Consider the following 17,551-nt stretch of genomic DNA (forward strand, 5'->3'; position numbering starts at 1 on the left):
GCCCATTTTCCATTTGTTGTCTCCCATTACTGAGGAATTATAATAAATATTACTAATAATACATTACCTTCTATGGTGCCTCCCATCCAAGGATCTCCAAACACTTCATAGACAGGAATTAAGCTTTACAATCCAACAGCCTGTATGAGGTTGATGAGTATTCTCCACATTTTCTAAATGATATAGAGAGAGAGGTGAAGTGGCTTGCCCAAGTTCTCACAACAAGACTGTGGCAGAGTAAGGAATTACAACCCAGATCTTCCAACTGCTGGGCGTGGCCATGGACTAATTTCATGAGCTTTAGCAGAGTTACTTGCATCAAAATGGCTCCCAAGGTTTCGAAACAGTTCCATTAACTAGTTAATGCAGGGACTTTGAATCACAAGAATGGTGACTTTTTGCATATGGATAACATTGAATCCATCTGTATTTTTAAGCAAAAGATCAGTGAAATATCACTTACATTTTATGCTAACTAAACATGTTTCTGATCCATCTAAAAATATAGGGGAAGAGAAAATATTCAGAATACTAAATGTAGGGACTTGCTTTAGGTATCTGTATTATATATACTATAAATGTACTCTAGGGTAACCAGATGTCCCGATTTTATAGGGACAATCCTGATTTTTGGGTCTTTTTCTTATATAGGCTCCTATTATCCCCCACCCACTGTCCCTATTTTTCACACTTGCTGTCTGGTCACCCTAATGTACTCATGAAGATATATATTTCTAATTCTTTGTCTCATACACATTATGGCACATGCCCCTAATCAGTTTCCAGCATTGCATATTTAATTTATACTACTATTTTGGGGATGCACTGGGCTAAATTCAACAGCGTGAATTGCACATGTAGTTGAAATGGTAACATAGTGTATTTTGCACCAATTTGGCATTGAGAGGCTCCGAAATATCCATTTGGAGGGTTGGGGGGGCAAGTTGTAAAACTTGTTTGGCTTAACTATTTGACCCTCATAGATGTTGATAGGCATCATGCAGATTGTGTGTGTTTCTGCTCCCATTTGCAGTATGTGCTCTGTCATTCTGTTTATAGTCCTTTTTGCAAATAAACTGGGAAGATCATAGTTGAATCAGGAACTAGCATTTGAGCATATCAATCAGTATTTCATACTGTAGATTCCAGAAGGATGACAACATTTCTAAAAATAATGGTTCTAATTCTCCTCTCTCACCAGTTTTCCTGTGTTATAATGCCTTTGATTTCAATTGAGTTATTCCCAGTTTATACCAATGTAAGTGAGAGGAAAATCAGGCCCAGTAGATTTAAAATAGACTGGATAATGCTATGGAAAATATAGTACAGGGAACAGAGCTACACTGAAAAGGGTATGGGATAGATGCTACAATGGGACTTTTTGTACCTCTGATTTCTGCTATTCTAAATATAGTCCCATCAGAAACCTAATGTTTGTTTTTCTTTTAAATATAAATAACTGTTTTTACAAGTCTTTGAGGTAAGGTTTACAGGTGGAATGTTAGAACTTGCGCTCCTAAATCACTTAGGTCTTTTAAAGATAAACATTTTCTAGCCCTATGAAGACAATAAACATTCTGCTGTTGTCATATCCTGATGTAAAATGCAAATGTTTTTCTGCACCATTTGTCATGGGTAGAAAGGTGTAAACTCAAGCTAAGGTTCAATATTATTAATGCCTTTACTCAGCTCTGAGTAGATAATCCAGAGAAGAATGTTGCTGAAAACATTTCCTCAAATGTCTAGTTCTTGCAGGAACCGCAGCATGTGAATATCTATAGGCTTGTATTGCTTATTTATTCTCTTTGTGCCTTGATGAAAACCTACCACTGAGTTCTCGGAAAATTCAGTTTTTGAAAAATGGAGAGCAATGTACTCCATGCCGAGAAGTTTTAGTGCTTCGTTTCATGAGAAAAATAGTGGCATGAAATATGAACCCCATGAAGTAAATTACAGATAATCAGAATAAAAAGTATAAGAAGTTGGTTAGCTTCAGTGGGCCACAGGACAAATTTGTCCTAAAGTTCATAAGAAAAGTGTATTAATCTTAGACAAGATGCTGCAGGTAGGGGTTGTTTGGGCCGTTATTTATATCATACATTAGAATTATTAGCGAAGGCCTGTAAAAACTGACAGAGTGCAGATAAGCACTGCCACTGGATAGGCCTAAGTCTCCAGTAAATAAGTATCTTTCCTTCACACTTCTTGGTTTCGTTAGTGATCTACTTTATGGGTAGTGCTAATTTTAGTAAGGGGTAAAAGTATGTCTGCTGTTGACTAGCTAATGGGAGGTGGTGATTCTGTATCAGCTCTTGAATCTGTGAAACGCTAAACACTGTGAGCTGAATTCTTTGCAAAAAGTTCCCTTTGGCATACAAGAGTCATTTTACACCCTTCTTCATCTCCTGGAATAATGGCAAGTTAGATACTCTGACATATTCCAAAACAATGGGAACAGTTTTAAATTATGCCTATTGAGCTTTCTAAATCTTTATAAATATATAAATGACTCATACAATCTCTTTAAATAAGACAGTCTGAAAACAGCTAAATTAATTGGTGCTACTAGATTACCTTGTTCCTAGAAAAGAATTTGTTGGAAGAAATGTTTTTAAAATGTCTTTGCACATTCCTTTCACATTTCACAGCCCAGATCTCTGTAAATGGAGAGGCTCAGTTTGGCCACAAAGCTATCATAGAAATTATGTTTCAAATCACAGAGCAATGATTCAAAATACTAAAATATAATAATCTATAGTATAATAGGTTCCTTAAAGATTGAAATTCATATGTTGTTCAGCTCCCACAGTGAGTAATTAGCAAATACAGATTCTTAACAGAAGTGTTCTACTGAATTGACAGAGACTGGTAATTGTGCTTTAATTCTGTATGCGTGGTTATCTGAGATATTGTTACATTGTTTGTGCCATGTCATAAATGTTTATGTTTAGTTGCATGGATTAGTCAGTAGTGCAGAATAATGAGAACTAGCAATCTCCAAATACCATGCTAATCCTGTGTGTTCGTGGGCCAGTCACTTAACCATGGCATGATCCCAATCTGTGAAATAGAGATAATGCAACCAGTCTGTTTCACAGGAGGATGGTGAGGATAAATTAGTGATTGTGTGAAGATGTAGAGCTCTGCGATGGACATGTAGTGGCTCCCTGACATTACGCTACTGCACTAGCTTCCCTATTTAATATAATTTTAATGATGCTCATTGAAAATAATTAGGGGCTAAAAGTAAATGATGAAAATGCATCCAAAAATATGCAACTCTTCTGACAGTGATGTTGGCAGCAATCAAGGGCCTGATCCTACTTTCTAGCATTTTTTTTTCCCAACACAGAAATAACTCTTGTTCGAGTCCCCACCCAGTTGCCTGGGAACCTCTGGGCACCATTGGTAGGTACCATTGATAGGCATTTTATTTCCTACTCAGAAGCACAGTAATCAAAGAGTTTAAACATGAAAACTTTATCAGGAAGAGGGAAGGGAAATGACAGGGCAACTTGTTTAAACCTTAAATCTTTACTGTTTCTATCACTGTAGCCCCAAGATGCAGGAGTCACAGTCCCCACCTATGTCCATTCTCAAAATGAGCCATGAGCGGCTAATGGGACGTTGTCACCTTCCCAGCTCCCCTCTCACAATTAGTTGGCCATGCAGTCCCAAGGAGATACTGGGTTTCGATTGCCAAAGCAGCTCTGGGAATCTACTACTTGACCAGTTATAGTGACATTCAGCTGTGATGCTGGGTTGGGGAGGTCTCAGCAGAGTTCTTAAGCAGATGAGATGTGGGGCTCAGAACCCTTCAGATCTGCTCCCCACAGAACCAAACAGCTGTTCCCCGTACACTCAGCCCTCAGCAACACCAGTGAAAGCTCTCATTTATTAGCCAAACTGCTACTTTGCTCCATCATTTGACTGCTGATTGATTACTCTCACCTAGGTGTTGCTAGTGACCTGGATCAGCTACTCTGCTGTCTACGGATGGTTTCTCAACTAGGATGAGATTTGCTACCTAGCTTTGTCCATACACTGTGGTTTCTGGTGTAGGATTAGATAAACTGCTCTGCTTTTATCATAGGATACAGCTAATACTTTTAGCTCAGTTCTTTTAGAAAAAAAATAGTGCTATAAAGAACAGTACACAGAACCCTTACTATTTAACAGACAAACTCACCATCAGACTGAAATCAATGATTATCTTTTTCTCTTAATTTTTCTTGGGGCCTCTTACCCAAGCACAGCAAACATTACTCTTCATCAGAGTGACACTGAACCCAGTCATTGTCCAGGCAATACCCAGGTGGTTCACAACAGGGTCATCTCCAAAATATCAGCACTAAGTACAAAGTATAGCCAAATTATTCCCCAGTGCCCCCCAAAACAATCCACAGATAATATGTAAATGAGGCACTGCCTCGCTCAGTCAACTCCCCTTGCGTTCCAGGCAGGTGACAGCAAAGAACACAGCTGATATGTAAATCAGGTACTGTGGAGAATGCAGTTGGTATTTAAATAAGGTTTTGCCTCACTCAGTCCGCTTTGGCAGGAGATGCCTGCAGAGAGCCCACTCACTTACCTTCCAACTCTTGTAGGCTTCAGGCCACAGGGCATACAAATATAATTGCTTACATTATGCACAAACTAGCTCTACCTCTCAGCATAATTCCGTCCAAAATAACTGTGTGAATAGAAAGTTAAGTTTAAAGCCACATAAATCAGGAAAGTCTCTTCCCACCCCCCCGCCAAATTGTATGCCACATTTTTCTTACCAGATCAGTTTCATGTTGGTTATTAATTTCAGAGACCAATTATTTGTCTGTGTGTTAAGGGGAAATTGAAATTATGCCTGATATAGATATCTGTACTCACAGGTGTATCTTATATATTGATCTTTGACTCGTGAGTCAGTTTGCACTGCCTTGGCAAACTCTCATTTTTTTCCCTGGTGGTTGCCACCTTGTGGTCCAGAATCTAAGCTATCCTGTGTTCTAGTTCAAATAGGAATTAATTCAGGGAAGTCCTATGGCCTGTGTTATGAAGGACATGAGACTTGATGATCATAGTGGTCACTTCTGGCCTTATCTATGACTTTTATAAGCTATGAATCTGTGTAAAAAATAAACAAAAAACCCCCCAAAAAATTCTTCCTCATGACTGCAAAACAAACATTGCAAATATGATCCATATGTAAGGCCAGGTCTACTAGTGTGGATGCAGATTATACTCCACAACTGTGCTTTTACTGGTATATTTTATTCCAGCCTCTCCCCACCTGCAGCAAAAAAAAAGCTATAATACCAGCAAAAGTGCAGTATAATTGCATCTACACCAAGGACTTCTGCAAGACTGCTATGTCAGTCAGAGATCACACTTCATCACACCTCTGACCAACATAACTATGTTGGCATAACTGATGCAGTGATCTCTGCATGAGTCTGCAAACAGCCTGAAACAATACCTCTAAGTGAACTGCCCCATCAATATTAATTGGTGATAACTGAGAAATTTAATAACAGTTAATGGTGTTGCCATTTACTTTATTTCAGTGCTGATCACAATACAGAGGAAAGAAAAGGTCCAATCAGATCATGAAGATCTGCATAGTGGATGATATCTCACTTTGGCAACACAGATCAGCAGAGTCCAGGACGAATAACATCATCTGTATTTTTCTAGTCTGACCCTTGCTTTGTGTATACAGTATTATACATACAGGCACAAGATAAGATGTGTTGCATATTTCTTACACACCCAAAACTGTTTCTTACATCGCTGGGTGCACTAGGGATCCAGGATAAAGTCCAAAATAAGAGAGAAAGAGAGAGCAATTACAACCTTGCAAAACTGTTATGCATATCTACCAGTCCAGGCACACACAAGCTGTTCACCGTCCTTTACCATGATGACATAGAATAATGTGAAAACTAATTATATTTTACTTGCACATCAAAATGATAATTGCTTATATTTACTGGATTATTACATGCAATTTCAGTGATGTTTAATTTATCCTTTTTTTCACTCTCATTTGTATTTAAAATATACACATGATGCTTTCTGTTGCCATATGCTTCTAAAGGGAGCAACATGGATTTACACTGAACTTTGGTAAAAAACAAATGAACCATTATATCAAGGAGATGTTTATTTTACTTGAGAAGTTGCTTATAAATGTTTAACTGAATGTATTATATTCATTTCCCAGGTATCATGTCTGCTTGATGCATTTTGTTGAGAATCTGCAACTCAGCTATTATGTTTAAAATGGCACTTGCTAATGGTGCTCAGTAGGATAGGTGTAATTTGAGAGACAATTATAGACTAAAATTGTGAAATATAACAGTGGTGAGATGAGTACTGTTTTCATTCATTAAGCAGAAGGAGGCCATAATTACTTCTCAGTTCATACATACCACCACTATGTTTGCTATTATGGATATACACTGTTGTTTACGGATACTGTACGTGTATAGGAGAAAAATTTTCAAATGTTTCTAAGTCACTTAAGCACTTTTGACAGTTTTACCCTATATATTATGTACATATTAAGCATTAAATGTTCAGGAAGTAATTCTTCCATTGGACTTCAAATTATATTTGCATAACTGTGCATGCAATCAAGTTATAGCTGAAGTCTCCAGTGGTTTAATATTTGGAAATGCTTATTTATTATAGGAAATGCTCCAGTTCTCCAATTCTTTTACACTTAAAATGACTATTTTAATGGCATAAATTTCTCCACACTCCAGAGTACAGTACTTAGTGCATGTTCCAATGGGTTTTGTATGGTTTCATCTACGGGGAAAAACCAATCAAGCTTTTCACTCACTGGTCCATTTATTTTCTCTGTTTCAGTGGTGTGCCTTTATAAGCAGGAAGATAAATATTTTTCCCTTAAAGATTTGCTGTATGATATTTCAAGCTAACGTTGCTTTTTTCTGTGTAGTATATAGTATTTATATTTTTTTCTAGGCATCGATATTTTATGTAATGTCCCTTCTGTGACATTGAGACAAAGCGTGTTACAATATGGCTGAAAGTGAAACCATTTTCAATGTAACACGTGTAGTTTTGTTAGAAACCAATTTATTTGGATTTAATCATAGAGGAACAATTAAATAACATTTTTTTAAAAAAGACTAGCACACACATCTATTCACCTCCCTACTCTTATTTGTTACATTGAAAATTGTGTGGTGTTTGCTATGTTTATGCTTTCTAATATACCATTTGGAGACAAGCCAGTTGTTAGAGAAGAAAGGTTTGTAAATCCTGTAGCCTGAAGCCTAGCAGAGAAGGGAGGTAACTGAGTGAGAGCTCTGCTGGCATCTGCTGGAGAGCAAGGGGTGATGACTGAGCAAGGCTGTACCTTATTTAAATATCAACTGTGTTCTCCTCAGTACCTCATTTCTGTATCCAGGGCCAGCTCCAGGCACCAGCGAATGAAGCAGGTGCTTGGGACGGCCAAAGGGAAGGGGCGGCACATCTGGGTGTTTGGCAGCGGGTCCCTCAGTCCCTCTCAAAGCGAAGGACCAGCCGCCGAGTTGCCACTGAGGAATCGGACGGTAGAGCTGTTGCCGAAGTGCCGCTGATCGCAGCTTTTTTTTTTTCCCCCTCTCCGTCGCTGCGAGTGGCAAAAAAGCCTGATCCAGCCCTGTCTATATCATCTGTGTTCTCTGCTGTCACCTGCTGGGAAGCATGGAAGTCACCTGAGGGAAGCAGTGCCCTGTTTACATATTTACAGCTGTGGATTGTTTGGGGACATTGGGGTATAGCTTGGCTAAATTTTGTACTTGGGGCTGATATTTTGGAGCTGGCCCTGTTGGGAATCACCTGGGCAATGGTTGGCTGATGATGGGGTTCAGGATCACCCTGACAGAGACTGGTGGTTGCCATGGTTGGGGCAGAGGCACTGGACAGAGTCAAGATTCAAGTAAAAAGAATGTGTGTGTTTTTTGTAAAAGCAGCAAAGAATCCTGTGGCACCTTATAGACTAACAGACGTTTTGGAGCATGAGCTTTCGTGGGTGAATACCCACTTCGTCAGATGCATGAGTTTTTTAGTTTATTGCAAGTATTATTTCTCACAGAATAGGGAGTCTGGTGGGTCTGTTAAATCACTGGACCCTTTTCACCTGAAAGTGGTGAGGTGAGAGGTGTAGTTATCTTGTTTGGCTAGAACTCAGCTGCAATTCCAATCATATGGACAGTAAAAACAGAGCCTCGCAGCAGTTCTGCTCACCTGGTCAGCAGTAAGTTGTGCAAAGCAGTAACTGACACCACCAATAACTTCCAGAAGGAAAACAGCAGGTGGAGTAAAGCAGCAGTGGAGCCCATTTCCAGCAGGAGAGTAATGGACTGAGAGCAAATGTGTGGAAGCAGAGGCTTTTGCAGCATCAGTCTAAACTGTGCAATAGACTCTGGTGAAGCCACCCTGTCCTACCTACAGAAATAATTCTAGCAGGACAGGTGGTGAAGTCCAGGATGCCTGTTTGTTTCAGGAATGAAGGCTGACATTTTCACACTGTTACAGATACCTTCATCCAGGCAGCATCTATTAGCCTTTGAGTGAAACAGGGGAACAATTGAACAAGAGCTCAAAAGCCCCAAAATTGGGATGCAAACATTTCAGCGAGAGGAACAAAGATTAAAATAAAAAAAGAAAGTAGGGACTGAAAAGCTCAGGTCAGGAAAGAGGCTCAAATGTGTCAATGACTTTGGTACAAGACTCTCTTTTGTGGCTACAGGAGTGTGTGGGGGGGAATAATGTGATTATTCCATCACAAGGGGAGGGACACCATCAAACTAAGGATGGTGATCACTGATCTTTGTGCAAAAACATGTAAACCGGTTTATAGGAGGGATCTGCAGATGTGGCAAGTGAAGGTGTGCAGAAAGGGTGCAAAGGGCATATTCTTAAATCTTGTTTTCATGTTTTTCTCAGCAGACTCAATAAGCCTGGTGGTTAGGGTACTCACATGGGAGGTTGGAGAAGTGGGTTCAAATCACTCCTCCAAATCAGGCAGAGTAGGGATTTGAAAACCGGTCTCCCACACTAATAGGGTCGGGGTCTCTGTCTCACTTTTGTTTGTCATGAGAAAGCGCTGACCTGGCTTAGGCAGCCAACTCCACGAGAGGTTTTGTGGCTGTGAATTTTAAGTGGCGATAGTTGCCTCTCCCTTTGGATGGCCCACTGGCTGTCTTAGGTGGCTCTCTGCTCATCTTGCTGGCTTCTTAGGCCTTCTGCATTCCCTTTCTCTGGTGACCAGGCTTCTCGTGTAATGCATGAGGAGCCTGGGTGCCTAATTCAGGGTCTGAGGGTTCCACTCGGTAGCAGGGCACCTAGGAGCTAGGAATTGCAGTGTTCAGCAACACCTAAATCCTTTACTGCATCTAGCCCTACTGTGCTTTTCCACTGTTTCTACCTTATCCTGAAAAGCCTTATTTTCCTAAAGGGAATTGTGTGTGGTGTTAAACTGGTGACTGTACTTAATAATGTGCACTTCTCAAATTGTATCACTAATTCCACTATTCTTATTCCCTATTATGGGTTATTTATTCATCCAACTGTTTAGTTCATCTTTGTGTCATGGCACTGTTTGCTTCTCTAACCTCCACTCATTCTATCCAAGTGTCCTTCTTTCTGATTTAGATAGTGGACAGCAATCTTTCCATTACAGAGAGAACATTCAAACCTAAGATCCTAGGATGCTGTTTCCTAGCTGCCTAAGATGTTCAGGCTTTTTTGGAGAAGGAAGTCCCAATGGATGCTTTTGTTCCATAGTCCTTGGGATTTTTTATTTAACTGTAATGAATAAGGATCAAACACTGTGATTCTTCTATTGAAGAACACAGCACAATTGTTCTGAAAATGAATTGGAGTCACATTAGGATGAGTCCTTTAGGCATCAGCATCGCAACTTCCCTTATATAATCTTTTCCTATGCCATGATAGTGGGCAAGGAAGTTTTATTTTCAGCCATAGCATCATCCAGACCAGAGGAACTCTTCTGAATTGCCGTCAGCAGCCTCAGCACAGTAACAGTTTAAGATTTAATGTTAAGAACTGTCAACTTCTTTTGCACATACTCTTGATCGTACAGACGCTCCCCAGGTTACGCAAACCTGACTTACACAAATCTGGACTTACGGAAAAAGTTCTGAAAGGTCCTTTTTTTTTTTGCATAATTGTCAGGTTTACATTCCTGACTTATGCAAAATTCGACTTACACAAGGTGTTCCGGAACGGAACACTTGCTTAAGTCAGGGAGCGTCTGTATTCAGATTTCTTCTATTTGGGGAAAAATGTACCTTCTATATCGGTTGGTGTTCAACCAGTTTCACTTAGTGGGTAAATGGGTATGCTCAGAGGTTGTGACTTTTTGTGCTGACATCCCCCAACTTCCACCCCCTCTTCCTCCTATCCTGTGTCTTATTTTCTTGGATTTTCATCAAATCCTGAAATTAACTGCATTGCATCAGCACAGCAAGATGAGATTACCACAATCTTGCCCCGCCTAAGGAGAAAATTAACAACCAATTGATGTCCTTGACAGGAATGTGAACCAGGGTCCGAGCAACAGGTGTTGTGGCTGACCTTACAGCCAGTGTATCCTTTCATGACTGACCAGCCAACCAGTGTTCTAAACAAATAATCACAAAAGCCATATATCCCCCTCCTTTTCTCCTGTCTCTCCTCTGCCTTGTATCTGTCTGCATGTTAAAAACACAAACAAATATGCTTTATACATTAGGACTGAAAGTAAAATGAACCTTTTCATCGAAGAAAGCTTGTTCTGAAAATAAGAGACTGATATTTTGCCTCCAAAAGGAGAGACTTCAAAGATTTTTTTTTTGCATAATCACTGGTTTAAATGCTTGTTTTAATTTCTTGCGACTGATCAATAAACTTTCAACTTTAGAATGAATGCTTCTGGGTGTTTGCGAAGAAATCGAGTAAACCAAGGCCTCTGTAGAACATGCCCTCCACACTCCCCAAACCTTTATAACACTGTTTAATGTTGGACAGTGAAATAATTTATAACACTGTTAACTCTTCTGACCTTTGAGATCAATACAACAGTGCTTATGAACAATTTATACATTTAGAGCCATGCTTGGATTCCTCTGAGAGTGTACAACTTCAGAAAGAGCAATTACTGATCAGACTGTAATTGGAGGAACAGTATACTTTGTCTAAAAAGAAATGATTTATTCGACAGACTTGAAGCTAAAATTTATAGTTTTGTCAATGTATAACCAATAGCAAACTAATTTCCAACTAAACTTTCATACAAGTAAAGGTAATAAAGCAGTGAGACTCAGCAGGTAGTTAGCATGAGACAAAAATCATCAGCTGTCCTGAGGCATTAAAAAGAAAAGTAGCCCAGCAAAGTACTTATTCCCCAGAGGTATGATTATCTCACATAAACACAGTCCTGCAGTTGCCTTATTGCTATTGTGAAATGTCTTTCATGTGAATTAAATTATTTAAATAAATGACATTGATCATTGAAAGCTGCTAATTTGAGATAGAATAAGTCCACTCAGTGGTTCATATATTGGTCTTACCCCATTTAGAATCACGGTATGCCCTAAATCTAAATTCTTTTATCACTCAGATTGTCAAGGATTATATGCCATTCATGTTACATTTTGCTACAAACCTATAACACAAAGTCTATGCTGCTTAAGATGTTAGGAGGTCAAACTAAAGTGAAAACAGACATGATCACTATGGAGCTGACATTTTCTCAAGTATATTCTAAGTACTCAGATACCATGGTGATGAACACACAATACAGCTAGAATATGTCTGTGCACCACATCATAGCTGACTACAGGAACGTTACCACTATTCATCGTCCTTTTTTCTAGCCATTGCTGTTTGTTATTCAAAGAGGCCCACAGTGCATTAAATACCTCCAATTATTATTATAATAAAACAATTTTATCACAATCATTTATAAAATAAATTATTCAATTAACTGAATATCAAGTTTTCCATATATTAGATTACCCTAAAAATAAAGATAACAAGCCAACCTTCTAGACGCTGCAGTTCCAATCACCTCAGTGATCTCAACACCTTCAAGAAAAGGGGAGGAGACTTGTCTGGATTTTGTTCTGACTTTCTAAGAAGCCAAGGTAGCAACATTCCCTTGAGCCATGTCTGTAACTCCTTATCCTAGGTGTTACACATGCTCGCAAGGAATACTATGGCTCTTCTAGTTTACAGAGCTGGAAATGGTTTTCAAAAGAGCTGGCACATCTCAAATGTAGTATTAATTGTTGTTTATTTAACATGTGTATGTAGTGCCACAGGACATAAAAATCCCATTGTTTGGAAGTATCTGAACTTGTTTACTCCACATCTATTCATTTAATTACAAAGAATATAGACGTGCTTCATTAGCTGCTAAACACTTCATTTTTCTAATACACTACCTACTGTAAATAGCTTTTAACGCTAATTAATCAAACTTTTACACCAACCCATTCACAATAATGGAGTACAAAAAGTTATAGGACAGAAGAAAAAAAGCAGCATTAAAGACTGCTGAATAAGCCAGATAGTACAAAGAGTTTGATTAATTAAATATGTTACTGTACCTGGAAGTACCCTATTTTGTTTGCTAAAAATTTGTGTCCAAGACAGGAGTGTTGGTAAAGCCTGAATTCTAGTAGTTCTTGATGGCTGCTTTTAGCATAGTACTTCCTGTCTGTTTCTCTTGTTCTTTATGTGGCTTTCAAAATAACTTTATCAGAAAACCAGTGCATGTCAAAGACAGTTTATTTTGCTCTGCAATATGCTGACAGTTTTGTCAAAACGTCCAGGAAGTTTAGAATCTATCTGCATTCTGGACTATGCTCAAACACAGAATTTACTGATATAGGAGAAGTATGACCCTCCAAGCTATAATCACCCCAGAAAGCCCCCAGAAGTCAGTGACAAGTGAAGATTCTTGTTGTCTTGTCATATTCAGCCCTACGTAGTGAGGAGGTGGAACTCAATGGTTATACTGATTTCCTGTTTTAGTGAACTAACACCTAAAAAAAAGATAACTATCTAAAAACTTGCTGCTGGTCATATTTCTCTTCCAGTTCATTCATATATATTTATATATTTTAGCTGCAAAGATTTTCAAGGTAAACCAACTCTCTTCTTAATTACTGAGTTTTCTTTCTTTCTTTCTTTCTGTTTTTCAAGACAGAGCTTGAACATGCAGGTTTGTTTACATAAAATAATTTGCCATGAAGCATACAACTTTTTCATGCAGTCCAGTGAAATGCATCAATTAAGTAAACGTAAAATTCTGTAGCATGTTGGAAATAGTTAACAATTGACTGCTCACAAATACACGTTAATTTTAAGATCAGTAGAGAAGTAGTTAGAGAATGAAGTAGAGAGTAACTAAGTAAGTAGAGGAGTAATTAGTTTATGAAATCACTGGTACTAAATAAGTGAAAGCTAACTGAGAGGGGGAGTGGTTTTTTGCTCCCTCTGTTTAAAACTCTGTTTTAGTTTGTTTTTTGTTTAAAATCTACTTAACTGAACAGCCTAACAAAAAAAAAAACAAAAAAACAAAAAAAAAAGAGCTCTTTGCAAAGGGGCAACACACACCTTTGCCACTTAAATTCAAAGAAACTTCCCAGTCCACTTCTGTAGGTCCTCTGAGGCAATCTCTCACCAAAACAAGAGACACAAGACTTGATATTCCTTACATTTCTAAAGTTACAAAGTACTCTTGCATGATTTATACAGCAGTTTATTTAATGTTACAGATAACAGTATTAAATAAAAAAAATTTCTGCAGATGTACACTTTTTTATGTAATGATTAAATTATAGAAGTTATGAGAACGTAACAAATTATAGCAGTTGCAGGCTTGTATACAGATGCTCTTATTGGGCTGAATGGGGGCAATCCTAATTTTCAAAGCTGAGCATGTTTAGACTAGTCTACAATTGATTGGGTGACTACATAGGAATAGCCTTTGTTTTATGCTGCTTGTTTCTTTATAAATGCTGATCTTAACTCTGTGTGTGTGTGTGTGTGTGTGTGTGTGTGTGTGTGTGTGTGCACGTGCAAGAACAGAGGGTGAGGGATCCTGCTGGGGGTTTGGGGTGCAGGAGCATGCTCCGGGGCTACGGTGGGGAGAGAGCACTTCCCCCAGCTCTCCCCACAGTAGCACCTGGGCTAGGGGGGAGAGGCGCCCCTCCCCTGACCACAGCAGGTCTGGGTTGGAGTAGGCTCTCCCTGGCCACGGCAGGTCCGGGACAGGGTTCAGCCTGGGGGAGGGGCGCCCAGGCTGGGGCCGGGTTCAGGCCACAAGGAGGGGCACCTCGGCTGCAGCAGGTCCAGGACGTGGCTGGGGGAGGGGTACCCTGGCTGCGGCAGGTCCAGGCTGGGTTCAGGTCGCCCCTTCCCCAGCTGGGGCAGGTCCAGGGCTAAGTTGGGAAGGGGCATCTCTCCTACAGCCACAGCAGTTTGGGGGCTATGATATTTTGGCGCTGGGGAAGGGGCATCTCTCCCCTGGCTGCAGCAGGTCCCAGACGGGTGGGTTCCCTGAGTGCTTGCATGGTGCTAAAGCAGCTGCTGCGCGGCCATGCAGCTTACAGGGAACTTGCGTGTGTAAAAAGATTTTTTCATACGTTACTGCGACAAATTCTCAGTTGGTGTTAATTAGATAGCTCGATTGATTTCTGTGGAGGTGTGCTAGTTTACAGTAGCTGAGAAAATGTATGTTCATAGCCTAGAGGTAGTTGACTTGCAGTTTGAGATCTGTTTTTGATTCGTGCTTCCATTAGCTCACTCCCTGGCACTTCAATGAGACAACATATAGTAGAGTTATACTACCATGCTTTGTAGTCATGTCAGATTTCATACACTAAGCAAGACTGGCTCTGATCAGTAGTTGGAGGAGGGACTTCAAGGAAAAGATGTTCATAGAACATGCTCATCTGTTATGCATTAGGTGGCTGCTTTTATCTTCTCTGTTATGGCAAGTCTCTTCCAGTTCAGGTTGTATTTCTTATTCCATGTCTTTACTTATTCTTTCTTTTTTTGAAAAAGGGAAATTATATTTAAAGTTCACTGTAAAGTAACATTCAGGTTAAGATTGCACCACTGTGTACATTTGCTGTGCACCAGAACTCTGTAAGCTTGCATCACAGGAAATGTAGTTACTTACATGCAATAATAACAATCTCTACGCAGGTGCAAATTCCTTGTACTATTTACTCTTTAGTATTTCTCCAATAATGGGGGAGAGCATGTATTGTGAGGTAGAAGACGAAGCGGGAAGAAGTAAAGTTACTCTGTGAACCGTAGCTTTGAATTTCTTGACCAGGCAAAGCATTTTTCCATGGTGCACTGCATTTCAAGCATTTATTTTACCCGTTTTCCCTTCTAGGATGATCCCGGCCATTAGCAAATCCTTCTTCCTGGCTGATCTGGTTGCAGGACGTGAGTATGACCTTTGTGTTCTTGCTGTTTATGATGATGGACTGACATCTCTAACTGCAACCAGGGTGATTGGGTGTGTGCAGTTCACCACACAGGAAGAATATAAGCAGTGCCGCTCTCTTCATGCCCAGTTTCTTGGAGGAACCATGATCATCATTATTGGTGGAATAATTGTGGCTTCCGTTCTTGTTTTCATCTTCATTCTTCTCATGAAGTATAAAGTCTACAACAATCACCACAAAAATAAAAATACTAAAGTTAATAATGTCTGCTCTCAGACCAATGGTAGTCAGAGTGGGTCAATGGCTCATTCTGGTTCCAAACTTGCAGAGAGATGGGAAAGTTTGCATCAGGAATGCTCAGGAACTTCCATCAAAGGCAAAACTGTTGTAGATTTGGATTGTGAACAAATGACTCTTACTGACACAACCTTTTTAACAACTGAAGCGTTATCTCAATAGCAATGTGACAAAGCAGGACACACCACACGAGCCAAGGTGGTATCGCTTAAAACATTTTAATGCGAGTGGTTGTATTTTAAGCTTCACTACTATTGTCTATTTTTAAGATCAGATGGTTTAAAAATATTTTTTTAATCTGTAAAACAGTTCCTGCATTCTTAACTATTTTTGTTTCAATATATTAAATATAAAGTGTGTGATTTACAAGATTTTTTTTTACTGTTTCTTTTATAGCATACACCTGTGGTATTGAATCAGAAGCATAACTATATTCTGACTTGGTTTGTCCTTAGTAAAAATGCACTATTCATTCATTCAGTTACCAACTGGCAGCAAGACCAACTCTCAGGAACCTCAAACTTCTCTGATAGTTGAGTCATTTACCAGTTCAACTACCAAGCTGTTAATGAGCAATGAAATGTTATAAAAAGTTCTCAGCTTGTTAATCCTGAGATGTTCATCAGTCTATGTGTATTGTATATACATGTCATCCACAAAAGAAAAAACTAAAGGTTCCTCTGTGGACAAAATACTACTCCAAATAAGGAAAAGAAAATTGAAGGATTTTGACATCATCTCGCACTATTCACTGGTACAGAATTGCTAGCATATATTGTTTGCTTTGTAAAGGCTGATATTATTCAAGACTGTGCCTTGAAGACCCTTCTCTTTCTTTTCAGTTAGGTTTACCTCACCTTAGACAGGGAGGAGCTCCCACTTTTATCCTTCCTAATTTAAGTCTTCAGAAAGCTACTTAAATTAGAAATGGTGTGTTGTGCACATCTTTGCCACACTGGAAACTGTGCACTAGTCTCCCACTCTCAAATTGTGTCAAGTGTCAACCAAGTTAAGCTCTCTCTTTTTGGTGTGTTTTTAGAGGGAGGACCCACAAGTTAAAGCTCTCCTCTCCCAACATGCGTTGCACTATCTCACTGTGTGGCACTGCATCTTCAGATAACATTGATAACCAATCTCTTATTTCTGTAGTACTGCATGAAGCATAATGTAATTGGCCAAAGGATTAACTATGTAAATGTTTATGTGCAATTCATTTTAACAATTCATATTTAATAATTAAATCTTCTTTTTGTTTAAAGGGGTACTGTCAGGTCAAAATGAGTCCCAAAATTAGGTTTTTGTAATGACTTTCTACAAAACCTAAGAGCAATCCATGAGTTTAAATAAATTGTTGAATTAAAAAAAAAAAAAAGACACCCTACATAAATAAAACTGAAAGAAATTATGTGATGATAAGGAACAACAAGAAGGAAGGAAATTACTTGAAAAGTTAATTTCCAAAACAAAACAGTTTAAATCTTTAAAAGGATTGTGTCATCATTGAAAAATAAAAAGAAATCCTTATTCTAACAGTTTCTCTTTAAACATCCAGCAATATTTCTCTGGTTGGCTCTGAAAGCATGGGATAGGCAAAAAGATACATTGGACATCTTTAATTGCTGTCAACATTAAAGTAATATATTTTATTCAATCATTACGCTGAAGTAATTAATATAATTGTTCAAAAACTAATTTTTTCAGTCTTAATTGCTTCAATGTCAGGGCTTTTTATAATCTCCTGTATTCAGAGTTTATTTGGTGTGGCCCAG

The 17,551-nt window shown here is 39.0% G+C and overlaps 1 protein-coding gene across 4 annotated transcripts in view; it reads left to right on the forward strand.

Annotated features, from left to right (window-relative positions):
- Window positions 1–17,172, forward strand: part of LOC127037045 (leucine-rich repeat and fibronectin type III domain-containing protein 1-like protein) — a 235,209-nt gene extending 218,037 nt beyond the window's left edge. For all 4 annotated transcript variants that reach the window (XM_050928477.1, XM_050928476.1, XM_050928479.1 and 1 more), the window contains one exon: window positions 15,431–17,172. In XM_050928477.1, the coding sequence (XP_050784434.1) occupies window positions 15,431–15,944 (514 nt within the window). In that variant the 3' untranslated portion in view covers window positions 15,945–17,172. The remainder of the gene's footprint in view (window positions 1–15,430) is intronic.
- Window positions 17,173–17,551: the final 379 nt, after the last annotated feature.

Source organism: Gopherus flavomarginatus, chromosome 18 (genome assembly GCF_025201925.1).
Source record: "Gopherus flavomarginatus isolate rGopFla2 chromosome 18, rGopFla2.mat.asm, whole genome shotgun sequence".
NCBI lineage: Eukaryota > Metazoa > Chordata > Testudines > Testudinidae > Gopherus > Gopherus flavomarginatus.